Here is a 20,251-nt window from a genome sequence, read left to right as displayed (position 1 = left end):
GTTCAACCTGCAAACTAGAAAATCACCACAATCCACTAGCATATGTAGTAATGAGGGGAAAATGGTTAGGTTCCACCCTTACAGTATGAAATAAACCGACCTAGACTATACAAGTGACCAAACATTGATGTGACACATTTGCTATGGTACTTGCAGTCAGAAGTGTTGCGTTCTAATAACTTCATAATTAAGAATAATGATTAGGGCCAGTACAAGTCGGTAATCCCTATGTAGCTGAAAGGATTGTATCTGATAAGAATTGATGTATTTGTCTATACACAACAACGTATTTCTTTTAGTATGGTACCGTTTGGAAAGTGACATAGGCAAGTAACAACCCATTGCTTACAGTTCATTCTATATTTATCACCTAACCTAAAATAAAAACTAGTCGGTTTAGTAGCTCCTAATTTTAAATAGAACTGCTACACGTAGAACTGACGGTAAGACTTCACATTTCTCAGAATTCTATGGAATAAAATAATGAACATCATACTCAGTCAGCTTTATTCTTAGGAAATTCTGTCTCTTAAATACTCATTCGCAAACGTGTAGAGCTGCATAAGCTTTGGGGTCATTCCTGCTATTAAACACCATACCACTACGTTCTCTGATTTTGAAATCTAAGCAGTTAGCATATTCAATAATTGTATGAATTTTTTTCGGAGTACTTCCCTTTCTTTCTATCATTCCACCATCACTCTCCATCTTCCACTCATATAATATATCATATGCAGTAGTTAAAAATAGACTGAGCTGAAATCTTGGAGGTACGAGTAGTATGGATTTCTGATGGTGATATAAGAAGGACTCTGGGGTTTATGAAACTCTTTGTTCGAGGATGCAATCTGGCTCTGTTAGGGCTGAGGCAGGATGGTCCACCTGTCAGCATCGGATTCACGAATGCCACCCAGGCCACCAATCTGACTTGTACAGTCATCACATATATAGGATGCACAAAGTACCAAAGCAAACCTAATTGTAGGGATGTATCTCTTGAAAAGCCAAGCCAATTGTATTTTCTTTTTTTTTCACCACGATATTGACATGTATCCATTTGTTCTTCTGCCTACTTTTTGGAAATTATGATGAAACTTTTCTTCTGAGGTGTTAATTCTGTATGATAAAGTGACATCAGTATGGAAACAGGATGGATGAAGATGAAGGTGATGATGAGGACGAAATGAACCCAGGGTCTTTCGTGAAAGAGAAATATTAGACTTATAAGCTTAAAATTGTGTCACTCTACCCACATTATAAAGGTAAAAGGTATCCCCGTAACATGCCATGAAGGCACTTGGGGGGCATGGAAGTAGAGCCCCATGCTTTCCATGACCTCGGCACTAGAATGAGGTGGTGTGGTCGGCACCACGCTCTGACCGCCTTTTACCCCCGGGAAAGACCCGGTACTCAATTTTATAGGAGGCTGAGTGAACCTCGGGGCCGTTCTGAAAGTTTGGCAACGAGAAAAAATCCTGTACCAACTTAAATTGATGGCATAGAAGGAACTTGCTCTACACTGAAGTTCTCTATAACCATATCCTTCCAAGTTCCTTCCTACATATGCACTTATTGCCATTCTGACATGCCATGAATTCTAATGTCTTGTGCAGCTGATATCTATCAGTAATTCATGTGGCATTGTGAGACAGTAGGAGGGTTTATTAAAAGAAATATTTTATCTTCCACGCCTGTCTATCAACCTGCCATCTGTCCATCCTTTCCTATGACAAATGTGTGTGTTCTGCATGTATGTGTATATTTTTTCTTGTTGCCTCTATAAATTTTTGTCTCCCTCTTCTTTTCTTTCTTTAATCTAGTCATCTTAATAAATTATGTCTAATTCCTAGGAAAAAAAAAAAAACTTCGAAAAAGTAATGTATAAAAGATGATATCATCATCTAGAAAGATACAACCAGGGCCGCTGAGAAGGGGGGGGGGGGGCAAAGGGGTCGAGTGCATATGGGGCCGTGAGCAGTAAGGGCCCATCATATTAAGTGAGTCTGATTATGTACTTTTTATTATCATGAATAATTATTCCTAGATACATATGGGTACTATAAAATTTTGTAAGAACATGTAAATTTGACATATTAACTCAACACTAGTAGAATTAATACAAATTACCACTTCATATGTAAATATTTGACTTTTATATAATAGAATATCAGTTTCCCGCATTAATTTCAACAACACGACACTTGAGGGCCCCAGCATTTACCTGAACTATGTTCCCGTCATTTGTACTGAACACGTTCAATTATTTATTGGCTTGTCCTTTTTAACCACCGCAATATGCTAGTGGACTCTCCCAAACCGAAGTCACAGGATCACGTTTCCTTTTCAGTATACATTGTATGTTTCGTGTCGAAACTTTCGTCTTTTTGTTTTTGTTTGTCTAGTAAATTCTGTTCATTAGTGTTACTGGTTATAGTATAACTCACAATGGACAAGTACAGGCATAAGTCGGGAGCTGAGAAGCACAAGGAGAGACAGAAAAAATTGGAAGATATTAATATGGGTGCTAGACTGCGTAAAAATATTATGAAGACATTAACAGAGAGATCAGTAACGAGTCGAAATATTTAAAATCAATTCATGCCTCTAATTTAGGGCCAACCCCACTGAAACCCATGAATCTCCTAAATAGTCTGAGGGAATTAAAACTGGACAGTTTATTTCCAAATATTTGCATAGCCATTAGAATATTCTATACAATTCCTGTGACAGTTGCTGATGCTGAAAGATCCTTCAGCTAAATGAAAGAAATAAAAAATGTATTGATATCAATAATGTATCAAGAACGACTGAGTAACCTTGGCCTCCTTAGTCTGGAGAGCGATCTTGCTAGATCTTTAAATTTTGATGATACAATTGATGATTTTGCATCAATGAAGTCAAGGAGAGTTGTTTGTTGATGTTGGTCTGCAAGTTAGAAATTACAGGTGTTTAGTAATAATGTTTTATGAATATAATATATTGTGCTAATGTGAAGTTTTGCTAAAAGTTTTCAATGTAATAAAAGTGTATATTTTAGGTTCGTATCTGTGTATGGGGTTATCTTTTATTTATTGTGCAAATAATTATTATGGTTAGAATAACTGGTAACTTGTAATTGTTACTTTTTTCAACGGGGGTCCAAGTACAGTATTGCATAGGGCCCCATAAATTCTGTCGGCGGCCCTGGATACAACATTTTAGTCCCAGAACAGTTTGGATTTAGGAAAAATAAAGGCACGGAAAATGCAACATTTAGTTTAACTTACAAAATTCTGAAGGTAGTTAATAAAAAATTACAAGTTGGAGGGATTTTCTATGATTTATCCAAAGCATTTGACTGTACTCGACGAATTAGGTTATTATGGAATTAAATGCATTGCTCACTAATGGTTTCACTCATATCTCGTACATAGGAAACAGAAAGTCGAAATCAATTCAACTATGAAATTTACCTCAACATAGGAACTAATAATAATGGAATTCCTCAAGGATCAATATTAGATCCCCTATTTTTTATAGTGTTCATAAATGATCTTGCCCCCCACTGAGCAAGTCATAACACTGACCTTGCTGGTGACACAAGAGACGTCACTGTTGGGCCTATGTGTACGCCATCTCTCTGGAAACGTAATCAATTATTGATGGTACACAGTTCTACACATCTCCCAAGTTTGGAGTTATTCGGGTCATTCTTTCTGGGTGTTGCACTTTTCACAAACAGTAGTGTGTGTGTGTGTGTGTGTGTGTGTGTGTGTGTGTGTGTGTGTGTGTGTGTATATATATATATATATATATATATATATATATATATATTATACCGGGTGATTCAGTAAAAGTGTGCAAAAATTGAACAAAAATAGAGAGTGCACTACTAAACATTTTGAGATTGGGAACTTAGGGTCTGCAAAACCAGATTAAGGTGATCAAGTCAGTTTGGGTTGACATTGTAGGCTACAAGATCTCATTGGGCCATATCTCCTACCTGCCCATCTGATCTGCCACATGTATAGGGTTCACATTAATGATATTAGTTCCTGAAAAGCTAATATGGGCATCTTTTCAGCGTTGCCGACTGTTACCAGATATCACCATATTAGGCTACATAAAATCACAAAACTACATAGTGAAACAATAATAATAAATATTATTTATTTTTCTTTATGATTGATCTAATATTAAAATGTATGGCAACACGAAATTCAAACAAATTTATGATTCATGAGACCTAACCTAAAAATTTATTTTATTTGACCACATGAAATGATTATTACGAATTTCGAAAACTGAATACTACTTTATAATGTATGCTGTTTATTTATTAATAATTGCTGTATTATTTATTAATACTAATATTATTTCTTTTTATTGCGTTCAAATTTCAAATAACCCTCACTAGTAACATTCATTTCATGATGTTGCAGCTTCTTCAAAGGTAAACAATGCTGTCAACATAATAGTTAGTACAAAGTAACTGCCAGTTGTAATGTTTGTCAATACCGAAATTCGAAACAAAGTTGACAAAAGAAAATTCAACCTGGGAACTAGAAAATCACTGTAATCCTCTAGCATAATATGTATTAATAGGGGAAAAATGGTTAGGTTTCACTCTTAGGTTATGTAAGATGATCCGGATTATATTCGTGTACTTGCCATTTGTACTAAGAATTTTGCCTAAATTGTTGGAGGATGTACCCTTTGCTGTCTGTGAGAGAATGTAACTGTAGCATGATGGAGCACTACCTCGCTTCAGTGTAAATGTCTGCAACCATCTTTGTTGATACTTTTCCTGGTCACTGGATTGGTTGGAGAAGCCCTAAGATTTTCTGTGAGGTCAACCAACTTAAATCCACTTGGATAATGTCCTATGAGGATAAGTAAAATCACTTGTTATAAGTAGAGAGTGGAAAAATATTAAATTTCATATTTTATACCTTTCTTGGTGTCACTTGTGGGGTCCAGACCTGTCTTCAGACAGTTGACTAAATAACAAAAACAATCTCAGCAAAATGGGTTAAATGATACCAAAAGCAGCCATTGGAAAACAGCAACACCTCTAATCTCAGATTATTGGCAATCACAATTTTTGTGTTCTGCCATGAGTAGAATCGAAATGGGGTACTTTTTTTTTTTTCTAATTTCATAATATTTCGTAAAAATGTTCAATTCATGTACAAATCTTCATATATGGGTTATTCAATGTTTGTATGTGGCGCTGTCAGCGGTAAATGATGCAGGCTGATAACAATGAGAAAGAAGAGCATCTGCTGTGTGTTATCTGTGAGTTTGAAGACAATAATCTCATTTATAAGATATTTGTAGTGAGTTTAATTTGTTATCTGTAGTGCTCTAAAATGTTTAGCAAATACAAAGATGCTTAATTGAAATTCAGATTGCAAGAGGCAAGAATGCTCGACAATGCCATACAGCATTACTGGAAGCTTGTGGTAGAGAGACTTCACCATTTCGTATCGTGGCTAGGTGGGCACATGCGTTTTGCAGCAAGAGCGAAGATGTTCATAAAAATGTGGAGCTAGCAGACCGTAATCGGCAAGTGAACGCTGTAAGAGCGCTGCTAGAAGAACACCGTTGTTGGTTATGATTTTGACGGAATCTTTGTTACTCATTCAGTTCCTCTCGGAAATCGTGTGTGCATAGTACAGTTACTTTCTGGAACACCATTTACAACCAGCAGTGCGCCGTAAACGTCCAAATCTCCTGAATTCTCATCCTATTGTGCTACATGATGGTGTTCACTCTCACATAGCTGTGCCTGGTTAATTTATTTCGCAGATGGAACTGGGAAATTCTGGAGCATCCCCCATATTCTTCAGATATGAGTCTATGTGATTTTGACCTTTTCCTGAAAATGGAATTACCACTTAGAGGAGTTCGCTTTGGAACCAGACGGGCAATTATAGCAGCAGTAGAGCAGTCTGTTGGAAGATTAGTACAACAAGACGCTGTGGATGGCATCCGTCGTCTCCCTGAGGTGTGGAAGCGGGTTCTTCATGGTGGAGGAGATTACTTCTGAGCACTGCAACAACGTGACTGTTCCAAAAATGTTTTCTTTGTTGTTAATTCAAATGTTGCCACTAATAGGGATATCCTGAACTAGCACCAACAGATAGCGCACGTGTACTTTGAGGGATGCGCTTTGCGTGTGCATTTGTTTTTCGGTATATAAACATTGATGATATACGTACAGTCTTACTAATAAACCGTGTATAGTTTTTTTACTAGACTTATGCAGAGTTGAGACAGAAAACTTTACTAATAAACCATGCAAAAGCTATGGACGTATAAACAGCCTGTAACTATACAATGGGAATTGCTTTGCAGTAATATACACGAAACCCCTTGTTTAAGCGTTGTATATAGGGAAAAAATGGCCGCCCCTCTAACAGCTGTTCGTATCGACTGTCATTTTATGATGGTTGCCTAGTAACCAAAGAAGAACAAACCAAAGAGCACAGAATAATTAGAATAATATTGCTGTAGCTTGTACTCTTTGACCAAAATATAGTACGGTAATCGATTAGTGCCAGTTGTACTATCGATACTTAACACGCCACACTAGAGCGCTCTACCGGATGCAGTAAGGAACCTCAGATGTTCTATTATCTTTCGTAACGAAGTCATGACGAAACTATGACGTAGCTGTGTAACAGTTGCACTGTTATACACGACGTGTGTAGTGATTATTAGTAAAGAATTTACACACGACGTATAAACGAGCTACTCATTGTATAAGTATAAGAAGTTAAACGTCTGTATATAGAGTTTTTATTAGTAAGACTGGTAGTGTATTAGTATGTTAAATACTCTTAAAAACAACTAAAAATGGCAAATTTTTGTTATTTTCATATATGTAAAAACCAGGGAAAGCTTTTTGTCTTCAATCAGGTCCCGAAATATTCTGAATTTATGCTTTAAACCTTAAAAAGTATAAGTAATTAAATTGCGCCTCGAAAGTGCTAGCTATTAAATAAAAGTAACTACTTCAAGTAAGGAATTGTTGACTACAGTTTCATTTTCGAAGAGGAAAAAGAAAAATTAATGAAGACATATGCAACCTCGACAGCAAGCTATGTTAGCTTAGATTATATTCAGCACTTCTAGGGGTCTCCGAAGTTCATGCCTGTAGTAAACTCTCGATAAACTCGATTATCAAAGACGATCCATAGTGAAATCCATTTCGTGAATAATGTTTTTAATATACTGTACCCTAATTATTAAAACCATGTTTTAACTTCAAATTTTCAAAATCATCCCACATAGTATTCAAAACTGCATGTCCTTAACCTACAAAACGCACGACTAATCGTGATACTACTGCGATCATATTATATCGTCCTATTAAAAACTGCATTTGATCTTTCTGCAACTACAGAAAAAATACAAGGAATTCAATCTCGATAGACCCTTCCCTATAAAAACACATTTGTAGCTGCATATCCTGATTTTAGCGTACGGTTCTTAAATACTAATGATTAAAGAGGGCAATATTCACCTTCGACATAGTTCCTATTTTTTTATTCGTGCATATTGTTCTCAAAGTTCTCGTTTAGGTTCATGAACATTCAATTTACTCATATCTATATTCTGCATACTGCAGATTTCCCCACCCATCTCGGGGAATCGCTCAATATTATACAGGTTTACGTTATTATTTATTGTAAATTAAATTAGATTATGAGGTAAGAAAATACTGAATTATATTAAATTATACTAGATTATACAAAATAATTGTAAATATAATTTTGACACGCACAGAAAACCAACAAGCGGGAAAACGTAATCAACCGTAGCATATGACATAACATAGCCTACAACATGTTGCGCCGCATGGAATGCTCCTGCCATCTAGCGGTAAAACTTCGCATAAGATAGCCCAATTTTTGAATGACCCATGTATTTATTCATATTTTCCAACACTGAGTCCTTCCTTTGATGTATTTCCAATTGATAGGAGAGTTTTGAAGACGAGCTTTGATTTTGTTAAATGGAACAATAGCGCGTGTCTTACTCAATGCCATACTATTCTCACTTCCTCAATAAAATTACGAAAACATATATAGAAAATATAGATTACTGCCTGAATTCCCAACACTATGACCCTCATTTATGGCAAGAAAAACTATTTTCAGTTTTATTTTCCTGCTATGTGAATAGCGCCTATTAACTGACAATTTCTGTATTTGTTTGTTAATTCTCCGACATCTGACAGGATCTTTATTAGAGGTCAACTACCCAACAAAAAACTGACTTTACCCCAATAAATGACTCCTACAACACATTCGTCTTTTAACTTTAAAACTGTAGGATTCTCTTTGTAGCATTCTCTTTGTACTATTCTCTTTGTAGCATTCTCTTTGTACCATTCTCTTTGTACCATTACCATTCTCTTTGTAGCATTCTCTTTATACCATTCTCTTTGTAGCATTCTCTTTGTAACTCAAGGATAAGAACTCTCTTTGAAACATCTTCAGATGTGCCACTCTTTACGTTTGAACTTCCGTTGACACAATGTTTACAATGTTTTGAACAAAGTATCACTACAAGTTAGAATGAGATAGATTGGCATGGCAAGAGGCAGTTTTTGAAATAGAAGGACTTATGTTTCATTGTTACTTGTTTATTTACTTTTATGACATCATCTGGTATTGAGCTTAGCTTAATTTTTGTATGTCCCACGCCGTGGCGTTGTGGTCTAAGGCATCCTCCTAGGACGCTCGTTACGGAATGCGTGCTGGTTCGAGTCCTCATAGGGGAAGAAATTTTCTCATGAAATTTCGGCCAGTGTATGAGACCAGTGCCCACCCAGCTTCATGATGCACTTGGGGAGCTACGATGGGTAGCGAAATCGGTTATGCAAACAAGCTATAACAGCTGGGGGGCTCATCGTGCTAACCATACGATACCTTCATTCTGGTTGGATGGTCGTCCACCTCTCCTTCGGCATGTGGCTGTGAGGCCAGCAGCTGGCTGATCGGTCTTGGCCCTTCGTGGGCTGTAACACCACGGATTATTATTAATTTTGGTATTTGTAGCTGAATTTCGGGATGTTTGTACCAGACTCGCTCTTTTTAAGGTTGGAAATGCTAACAGACGTGTTTGTGTTTTCTGAATTGGTAGGACATATTATTTTTATGTATGGATTTCATATTTTGCCAAAATTTTCTTCATATTTTTCCGCCTTAGACAAAGTATGTGATTATGTCTCGTGACCAGAATATTGTACGAAATGGAAATATAAAAATTGGAAATTTATCTTTTGAAGAGGTGGAGAAGTTCAAATATCTTGGAGCAGCAGTAACAAATATAAATGATACTCGGGAGGAAATTAAACACAGAATAAATATGGGAAATGCCTGCTATTATTCGGTTGAGAAGCTTTTATCATCCAGTCTGCTGTCAAAAAATCTGAAAGTTAGAATTTATAAAACGGTTATATTACCGGTTGTTCTGTACGGTCGTGAAACTTGGACTCTCACTTTGAGGGAGGAACATAGGTTAAGGGTGTTTGAGAATAAGGTTCTTAGGAAAATACTTGGGGCTAAGAGGGATGAAGTTACAGGAGAATGGAGAAAGTTGCACAACGCAGAACTGCACGCATTGCATTCTTCACCTGACATAATTAGGAACATTAAATCCAGACGTTTGAGATGGGCAGGGTATGTAGCACGTACGGGCAAATCCAGAAATGCATATAGAGTGTTAGTTGGGAGGCCAGAGGGAAAAAGACCTTTAGGGAGGCCGAGACGTAGATGGGAAGATAATATTAAAATGGATTTGAGGGAGGTGGGATATGATGATAGAGACTGGATTAATCTTGCTCAGGATAGGGAGCGATGGCGGGCTTATGTGAGGGCGGCAATGAACCTCCGGGTTCCTTAAAAGCCATTTGTAAGTAAGTAAGTATATTACCAGTTGTTCTTTATGGTTGTGAAACTTGGACTCTCACTTTGAGAGAGGAACATAGGTTAAGGGTGTTTGAGAATAAGGTGCTTAGGAAAATATTTGGGGCTAAGAGGGATGAAGTTACAGGAGAATGGAGAAAGTTACACAACGCAGAACTGCACGCATTGTATTCTTCACCTGACATAATTAGGAACATTAAATCCAGATGTTTGAGATGGGCAGGGCATGTAGCACGTACGGGCGAATCCAGAAATGCATATAGAGTGTTAGTTGGGAGGCCAGAGGGAAAAAGACCTTTAGGGAGGCCGAGACGTAGATGGGAAGATAATATTAAAATGGATTTGAGGGAGGTGGGATATGTTGATAGAGACTGGATTAATCTTGCTCAGGATAGGGAGCGATGGCGGGCTTATGTGAGGGCGGCAATGAACCTCCGGGTTCCTTAAAAGCCAGTAAGTAAGTAAGTAGTAGTAAGTAAGTAAGTAAGTAGTTATAAGAACTCAGTAAACGTGGTTATGAAATTATTTGTCAGGATTGTAGCCACCTATGGTGTGATTAAAATCAAACCAGGGATATTTTAAAGGATGTTGCAGAATCCTGTATACTAATGACGTGCTTGTATTGATGTCAGTGACCATTGTTTTGAGCAACTGTTGTGAGGTATAAAATAATACATTGATATCTCAGGTTTGTAAATTAGTCTATATAAAAATAATTTTAAAATGTAAATAATAAGTGTAAATGTAAATAATATGGAAACACTAAGTTATGTAAGATATGTTTAAGCCGATAAATCTGACTTTGCATACCCCAAGTTTCCTGTCACAAAATGTTCAGTAGAACATCCCCCATTTCCTGTGTAATATTTGCACACTTTTCTGAGTCACCCTGTATTTGGAAAAGTAAAACTTTTATTTTGAGTTTGGACACTTTCTCCTGACTGAGGGGCCTGTGTTCGCAGACGACTGCTGGCTGCTGTCTCTGGGCGCGGGGGGCTGGGACCTTGAGTGGGAGGAGATTGTGTTGCCTTATGACCACGGCGAGCCACGCTGCCGCCATGCCGCCTGCCTGTGCCGGCTGACGGGGGAGCTTCTCATTCACTCGGGCTCCACCCAACCGTTCTATGAGACCCGAATCAAACTCAAAGTAAATAACTTCACTAAGATTACCTGTTGATATAACCATTCTAACAAATTGAGGATCCCAATAAAACACCAGCCCAAGTTTAGAAAACTAGATTTTACAGGAGTAGGTTTTATTTTAATTATTTCAGCGTTACGTTTTAGTAATAAGTTTTAGGTTATAGTTTTACGTAATACTGCATATAGCATCGAGTTTTAATGTTTATGTGCTTGTGGGATGCAGAATAATTAAGAATTAGATTAGATTACCAGGAAACAATTGGCATTCATACAGTCCTCTCTGTAGATTGAAAACTCAAACTTTCATATCCATTGTTCAAGAATTAAAACAGAAAATCAATATCCCGAATTTAAAAGAAAAACCTACAAATTAAACCAAACCCTTTAACTCTATTAAATATGGAATATAATCTAAATTTAACAGAAGAAATACTGAAATCAGAAGTAAACACTGAAATACTAAAACAATTGTCTTTAGAGACAATTAATATTAGGTACCCTCCACAAAACTGGCTTCATTTATACATTGACGGATCCTTGATCTCCAGAGAACAAGGTGCCGGTGCAGGTGTTACGTGCTGTCTCTTCTCACTTTATAGATCTCTTGGGTATGGAACAACAAGTTTTGATGGAGAAATCATTGCAATAAGTGAAAGTCTCAGGAATCTTCTATGCCACATCAGTAAATTTAGGAATGCAGTTATATTGTCAGACTCCAAAACAGCTATTCTATCAATAGTCTCTAAACACACACCTTCATCTCAAACAGCAGAAATAACTAAAATGCTCTCTCAATTAATATCACTCAATAAAAGAATTGTATTCCAATGGATACCATCCCATTGTGGAATCCTGGGAAACGAGAATGCGGATGCTTTAGCAAAGAAGGGCAGCACTGCTACTTACAGACCTGTTACTAAATCTATGTATTACTCTGTGAAAAGATTTATTAAATCTACATACTTAGACTTCAACAAACAAAATTTGATAACACAATCCCAAGGGAAAAAATGGAACTCTCTGCATCAAAATCCACAGTTAATTCCCGATTTACCACGAAAATCGTCTGTAGCTGCATTTAGATTGGCAACAGGCCATGATTGTTTGGCCAAACACCTGCATAGAATTGGAATATATCAGTCCCCTAACTGTCCATTGTGCAACTCAAACCAAGAAATGGATTCGGAACACCTCAAAATCTGTGCTTCAGTGGCTGGTCATAATAATATCTTTGAAAAATATTGGACTGCAAGAGGTCAAATGACTTTATTGTCAAACGCCTGGCATTAGAAAACAACAACATATTTCTCTTAAAATTCTCTTTCAAAAATCATTAATTTCTGTTTTATAAATTCTTCATGACCCACGTTTCAGATGTGTAGGTTATTATTAGTCTTATGATTGTTGTATAAATTTTCATTTTCAAAATCATGTGTGAAATGTGTGCTTGCGTGTACGTGTGTGTCCAATGCTTAGACGTTTGGCAATGAAGCTACCGGTCTTCTTGCACGCCAATACTTTTGCACTAAGGTATTTTCTTCCTCTACAGCTGCACTTCTTTTTAAGATGTTCCTTATTTCTGTCTTCATTGTGTTGCATAGGATACAGGAAAGTGTATTGAATGCTCCTAGTCTGTGTAGATGGCTTAATAAAGTCATGACCTGTCACCAATCTAAACAAAGCGATGGCAGATTTTTGTGGTGCTTGTAGAATTTATTCTGGATTAATTAAATTTGTTGTGGATGATTTGTTTTATAGAATGGCTTCGTTTCTGTATTCTTGTTGTACCTCTTTTTGCCAGAGCATCTGCTGTTTCATTTCCGTGTATACTAATGATCTTTTATAAAGTGATCACATGATTGATAATTTTTATGGATTTTGTTCCAATGATTGTTAGGTTTTCTGTCAAATTTTCATACAGTAATATTAATTTATTGAATACTTACTACCATTGTAGGCTGCCTACAAAGGCAAAGTATAAAATAACAAGAAATAAAATTCCATAGTACATACATACAAATATTCAACAAATTTTGATAAAATTGAAACTAACTAATGCAAGTCAATTTATCCTTAAAATATTAAACAAAAAATTACTTACTTACAAATGGCTGTTAAGGAACCAGCAGGTTCATTGCCGCCCTCACATAAGCCCGCCATCGGTCCCTATCCTGTGCAAAATTAATCCAGCCTCTATCATCATATCCCATCCTCAAATCCATTTTAATGTTATCCTCCCATTTACATCTCAGCTTCCCCAAAGGTCTTTTCCGTCACGTTTCCCAACTAACACTCTATATGCATTTCTGGATTCGCCCATACGTGCTACATGCCCTGCCCATCTCAAACTTCTGGATTTAATGTTTCTGATTATGTTAGGTGAAGAATACATTGCGTGCAGTTCTACGTTGTGTAACTTTCTCCATTTTCCTGTAACTTCATCCCTCTTAGCCCCAAATATTTTCTTAAGCACCTTATTCTCGAACACCCTTAACCTCTGTTCCTCTCTCAAAGTGATAGTCCAAGTTTCACAACCATAAAGAACAACCGGTAGTATAACTGTTTTATAAATTCTAACTTTCGGTTATTTTAAATTCGACTGGATGACAAAAGCTTCTCAACTGAATAATAACAGGCATTTTTCATATTTATTTTGTGTTTAATTTCCTCTCGAGTGTTATGTTTGTTACTGTTGCCCAAAAGTATTTCCATTTTTCCACCTTTTCAATGGATAAATTTCTAATTTTTATATTTCCATAAACTAAAAATTAGAAGTAAACTAACTCAATTATTTTTAAAAAATCTCAAAGCAACGTTAAAAAAAAAAATTTAAATTTTATTACATTGATTCCTATAAATCTGGGGCAACCCCAAAAGGCTAACAGAGCTATAGTTTTTAAGTTCTGGAGGTCTAGGTGGAAAAGTTTCCAAATCTTTACCAAATGTTTCAGTATCGTGCCCCTAGTGCCAACTAACATGCCGTGGAGATGAATCTTTTTGAAATGGTGTTTTTCTAACTCCTTACAAATATTTTATTTCTTTGCAAGTAAAGTAAGTGTGTGAAATATAAATCACTGTTACGTACATAACATTTTTCAAAAGTTTGTCTTACTCTGAATATATTATCAAGAGCAGATCTATTCTGACGAAAAGTAATTTGATAGTCATCTGATTTCAATTATTTGGGTTAATCTTGTATTTGACAAAATGGCGAATATTTTGTATGCTGTGTTTAGCATGTTGCTTATACAGGGTGATTCAGACCACCCGTAACACTCATTTATTTCGGAAACTAGTGCATGAAAATTTTCGAGACAAGAATATTTATAACTAAACCACATGTGAACTTTCACTAGAACTTGATTTCATCAATCAGCTCTAACAGGAAGTAGGTCAGTGGCGTATCACTTTAAAATTTCAAATGAGAGTCGGGTCAAACAGGGTACCATGTTGTTGTTGTTGTTATTGTTGTTTTCTAATGCCAGGCGTTTGACAATAAAGTCATTTGACCTCTTGCACTCCAATACTTTTCAAAGATACTATCATGGCCAGCCACTGAAGCACAGATTTTGAGGTGTTCCGAATCCATCTCTTGGTCTGAGTTGTACAGTGGGCAGATAGGGGACTGATACGAGGGGGATCCAGGAAATAACGACCGTTCGCACATACCCGCCGCGCAGCTGACTCCCCTTCCTTGTTTGAAGGTCAACTGGCTTCCTTAACATGTATTCTCATAATGTTGTGAGTACTGGTTGCAACAAGTCGCCATTGTGCATTTTGTGCTACTTCAAAATGAACGACGTTATTGATAATCCCGCCGACTGTGAGGTGAGGAGTGTGATTCGATTTTTGAATGCCCGACATTTGAAACCTGCAGAAATTTACCGGCAATTGAAAGAAGTGTATGGTGATACTGTAATGAATGAAAGAAATGTGAGAAAATGGTGCGAAATGTTCAACAATGGGCGAACAAATGTCCACGATGAAACTCGACCTGACGCCCATCACTCATCACAGAAGACCTGAAGACTAAAGTGAACGACAGAATCTTGCAAGACAGGCGCACATCACTCGACGAATTGCATATTGCCTTTCCTGACATTTCTCGTTCTTTGCTTGGTGAAATTGTGTCGCAACATCTTGGCTACCACAAAATCTGTGAACGATGGGTTCCACGGCAACTGAGTGACCAACACAAAACTCAGAGAATGGCCTCAGCATTGACATTTTTGATGCGATATCACACAGATGGAGACGCCTTTCTTGATCAAATTGTGACTGGTGATGAGACCTGGGTGTCTCACAACACCCCAAAGACCAAGCGCCAATCACGTCAGTGGCATCATCCCTCATCACCCAAGAAACCGAGAAAATTCAAACAGACTCTCTCAACACAAAAAGTCATGGCTACTGTCTTTTGGGATCGCAAAGGTATTCTTTTGCTGGATTTCATGCCAAAAGGCACTACGATCAATGGAAATCGTTATTGTGAGACTTTATGAAAACTACGGCGAGCCATCCAAAACAAGAGACGAGGAATGCTTTCGAGAGGAATTGTGCTTCTTCACGACAACGCCCGCCCGCACATTGCTGCTTCAACTCGAGAATTGCTGGATCAATTCGGTTGGGAAATCTTTGATCATCCGCCCTATAGTCCAGACCTTGCTCCTAGCGATTTTCACCTTTTCACTAAGCTGAAAGACTTTCTGGGTGGTACGCGTTTTGGAAGTGATGAAGAGTTGAAGAAGACAGTGAACACCTGGCTTAATGAACTGGCGGCAGAGGAGTATAACACGGGAATTCTAAAGCTAGTGAACAGATACGACAAATGTTTAAATGTAGGTGGTGATTATGTAGAGAAGTAAAGAAAGCTTCAGTTATGTAACAGACTTTGTTTTTTCAAATAAATTTTTTTTTTTAATTATTACAACAAAACGGTCGTTATTTCCTGGATCCCCCTCGTATTTTTTAATTAAACAAGTATTTACACAATTAAAAAAATTGGTTTAAGAAGGAGTTTCTTGAAAGTGAAGTTAGTCATCAAATTTATTATTGACTAATTAAAATGTATATGTTAAGTAATGGGGATGTGTGAATGTTATGAACACGTGAAAAAAAATTGGCTAAGTGGAAAACGAAGGGATTGAACATAAAAATCATCTTACATATTGTTTGGCTGTCCTATATACTCAAAACTTTCTTCATTGTGTAAATCTTTGTCCATCGAAATGCTATTGTTGGTATTACAATTCTGTGAAACAGTACGTCACCTCATTGAAAAAATTACATTCTTGGGGTGGTTTCTTGATAATCTTCATTATCAGATGAAGTAGGAGGAATGTAATCATCGGGGTAGTCATCACGGAACATATCGTCAGAACTTAGATATTTCACTTTCATTATGCTGATAGCTGTTTCTTGTGGGGAAAAAAGGACCATTATAGTGATATTTGTTTTCCATTAATTATCAATAATCTGAACACATTACTCATATATTTATCAATGTGCCAAAAAAATTACAAATAAACTATGTTATCATGCTTAGCTGTGCATAACACAAATTAAATTCCTGGATCTTTGCGAGAGAATAGTAGCAGCTTCAGTTAGAACTTTGTCAAAATAAATATTTTCAAAAGTTGTCATCAGGTAGAACTCTGTCACATTGCTAGTTCGTTCATTTTTCAACAAATTGTGCTGAAATGTGTTTATAAGCTAGACAGTATTATGAACGGTGATTACAAATGAAAAACACATTTTTGCTAGTTTTGTTAGTTACAACCTTGTCAAAAGAAGGCCATGATATACTGTATACCTACACTGCTACGGGTTTCTTGGAGAGACTGGGTAACCAAATGCAGGACTCTACTCATGAATGCATGATGTGGTAATTTGCTTCAACTCAGTGTGCTTATTTATAGTACGAGCTATTCCATCTCAAATCGACCAAAATGTAAGAGAAAATTGACCTTACAATTTCGAAATACAATGAAACTTTTTTTGTACGTAGAGAACTGTGATACACTGCTTTGTGCAAAGTTTGAGGCATCAGAACTTCATAGTGTTTAAATTAAAAATATTTAAATTTATCGTATTTTCATAAAATTAGCAACTTTAAACTGTTGTAGCTCCGAAACTCTTTCACCCAATGATCAAAATCATGGTTTATTTTGATGCTGAGAAATTAAAGTTTATATTGACATATAAACATATTTTCTTACTTTTTATGGAAATGGAGAAATTGAGATTTTTCCTCATTAAGACGCCTTTGCCAAGGAAAAAATATTTTAAAAATATATAGTTATATTCCGCATTGAAAGTACAAATAAACACATATTTTTTACTGATGGTATGTTGATAAGAAAGTTTTGAAAATATCAAATAAAGAAAATAAATAGTACGCGCGTGAACTGACTGTGAGACGGGAGCTAGCCGAAACGAGCAAGGCCAGAAGACAAACACGTGATGTTTCGTCTATTAGCACATAGCTGGGCTAGCTTTATCACAAGTTTTCATGAACACAGGAGTAAAATGACGCCCAACGCTCACTTATTTTCAGCTCTCGGCCAGTGCGTGCGGTACTGCGCCGTTCAAGTCCAGGCGTGTGAAAATAATCTATTTAATACCCTCGAAACTTTTTGCCATACCTCTAAGCAAACAATGCCGAATCCCTCTTAATAATGCAAGGTTTTTTCTCAATATTTTTTTACATTTTTACAAATTGGCAAAAAACCTAAAAATAAGTAAAATCAGATTATCTGTCTCTCTGTGTGCAATAAAAATAAGGATTACTTCTTGACATAACCTACCAAATGTCAGCTTCAAAATGAGCTCCCGTTCAATGTTTTGCAGTAAACGGTTCCAGAGTTCTGAGTGCTGAAAGAGGCTTGCTTTTATAAAATACGCTAAATTTGTCGCTCAATAGTACGAAAACCGTTTGACTTTCGATAGTATATTTTTGAAAATGCACTCTCCTCAGCACCTTGTATAAATAGGGAAAAAATTAGAGTATGAAAAAATTGCGAGGTTTTTTACTGATCGATTTCATATGGAATAGCCCGTACAGTCTTGTTTGCCTCAGGCTGTGTGATTGCTAGGTTACAAAGTGGTGCTTTGCTTGTTGCAGGACCACGCAGAGGAGATGCTGGTAATCAACTTCACTCCCAAGTCACTGTTGAGGTGAGAGCTCTTCTGAATTGTGTCGTCTGACCTTCTGCACGTGGGCTTCTCTAATGTTGTGTGTTTGCAGGTTGTGCCTGGACGCAGTTCTGATGTACGAAGAACAGCTGCGTGCAGAGTGGAACTGGCTGCCACAGAACCTACAGAATGTGCTAAATGCCCGTCTAGATCAGTGCTAGTGACGTCATGCCGGCATGTGTTATCAGACTGCACCAAGACTGTGTGTGAATGGAGTGCAAGGAAGATGCGAGTGAACAGCAACGTTGCCTCTCAGTGTAGTGTAGTACAGTGACAGTTGAAGAGTGTTTAAGTTGGAGTGGAAGAAGAGGGGCTTTCAGGTGAGTGGAATTTAAGGTATGCAGCTGACCTTCATTGTGTCCCACTGGTTGTGAGCGATGTGCAAAAAAACCGTTCATGGTCATTTCTTTAAAAGAAAACTGCAGCAAGTTAGAGGAAGCGCAAAGAAAGCTTGCCCATTTGAGTGATGCGCAGAGAACGATATTCGGTCCTCGTGCCGCCATGCTCGTTACAGGGCCGCTATGAATCACATAATGCTGATTACAGGGCGCATTCGAAAGCGCGGTCTTGAGCTGTTCGTATCGTGAAATGTATTGTGCAGAGCGGGTAGAAGCTAGTGCGTGCGTTACATATTCTGCGTTTTATCCCTCATATCAGGATTTTTTTATAGAGTTCGAAGTGTGTTTGTAAAATAACAGAGTTCTATATAACATTCTATGTACTTAACAATGCCCCCCGTTGGCTCTAAATTAGGAAGTGCTAATGAAACGTTACATAGTCAAACTAGGGAATTATTTATAAAGTTTATAAATGTATGAAAAACAAAACAGGCTCCGCTCGTAACGTAAGGAGTATATACAGATTAAAATAAATCGACCATAGTACCACGCTAGTTATCGGAACATTTTAATAAAATCACATAGTATTAGTTATTAGTATTTTATTACAATGTCTTAATATCAATTATTACACGATCACATATTTCCTATAACATCTTTGTAATTTCATTCAGTGATTTTATATGTAAAAGAATTCGTGCTTCTGTATTTTCAACAATGTTATATTATTAGTTACTCTGCAATGAGGTTTAGGTTCCGTTACACGCGCTGTGATAAATCTCACTCGAAACATCAAGCCTGCAGACGACTGGGAACTGCCAATCGAATCAAAGCGAGGTCGAGTGCACCCGAACGTTTCCGAAAGTTCGCGCAGCTTACCGTGGCAAGCTCTTCTTGCGTCTACTCTACTCTTGTCTTAGCATTTGTGTTATGTTCCAGGCTGCAGTTGTATCTTGCTGCTTGCAGCCCAAACTGTGCTGTGATGATACATGGAGAGTGAGATGCCTGCCAACGTCACGTGGAGTTCATCTTGAAGGGTTTCTTGTAAATAAAACGAAAATGAATTCAATGAAATTTAACTGTTGACATAATGCTCTGAAATTTTGAACAACCGAACTCGAAATTATACTGTCGATTAGCTTCACTTCAATCAGGTGGAAGAAGAAGACAACCATGTGTTTCTCATAACGTGTTACCTTTTTTTAAATAAAATACACTCTCTGTGTAAATAAAATTTCTGTTCTTCATACATCATTACTAGGGAGCGGATTTTTATGTGCTAAAAAATTTAAATATATTTATTTTTTTATGTGCTAAAAAGTACAAAAATTATTTGCTAAAAATAAAAAAAATATTTCTTTTAAATATGACAAAAATACCTTACTTAGTTTGGGGAAAAAAATGTTACTAGGTACTCACCAACCACACTTGAGTGCTAGTAGTTGACCAAGAATTGCAGTGAACAACAAAGGTCATCTCCAAATTCTCCATCACAAATGCATGCCGATTATCTCTGAACAACGACTTATACTGTGAAAATGATCTTACCACATCACAGGACGTCAGACGTGCATATTTAAAGAGAGGAATGTCACAAACACAAATACCGTCAATTTCACCTACAGCCACACCCTCCAATACTTGAGCAACTTTACA

At 37.0% G+C, this 20,251-nt stretch overlaps 1 protein-coding gene across 5 annotated transcripts in view; it reads left to right on the top strand.

Moving 5' to 3' along the window:
- The window catches only part of LOC138692245 (kelch domain-containing protein 2-like), a 54,886-nt gene extending 35,057 nt beyond the window's left edge, over positions 1-19,829 (top strand). For 2 of the 5 annotated variants that reach the window (XM_069815388.1, XM_069815385.1), the window contains 3 exons: positions 10,883-11,067; positions 18,187-18,239; positions 18,310-18,552. In XM_069815388.1, coding sequence (XP_069671489.1) covers positions 10,883-11,067; positions 18,187-18,239; positions 18,310-18,418 — 347 coding nt within the window. In that variant the 3' untranslated portion in view covers positions 18,419-18,552. Of the gene's footprint in view, positions 1-10,882; positions 11,068-18,186; positions 18,240-18,309; positions 18,578-19,534 lie in introns of those variants that run through there. The other 3 variants (XR_011330034.1, XM_069815387.1, XM_069815386.1) reach the window with 3 other exon arrangements.
- Positions 19,830-20,251: the final 422 nt, after the last annotated feature.

The sequence above is a fragment of the Periplaneta americana genome, chromosome 16 (assembly GCF_040183065.1).
Source record: "Periplaneta americana isolate PAMFEO1 chromosome 16, P.americana_PAMFEO1_priV1, whole genome shotgun sequence".
NCBI classification, from domain to species: domain Eukaryota; kingdom Metazoa; phylum Arthropoda; class Insecta; order Blattodea; family Blattidae; genus Periplaneta; species Periplaneta americana.
The sequence above is the reverse complement of the archived record's forward strand: the minus strand, read 5'-3'. Positions and strand labels throughout refer to the sequence as shown.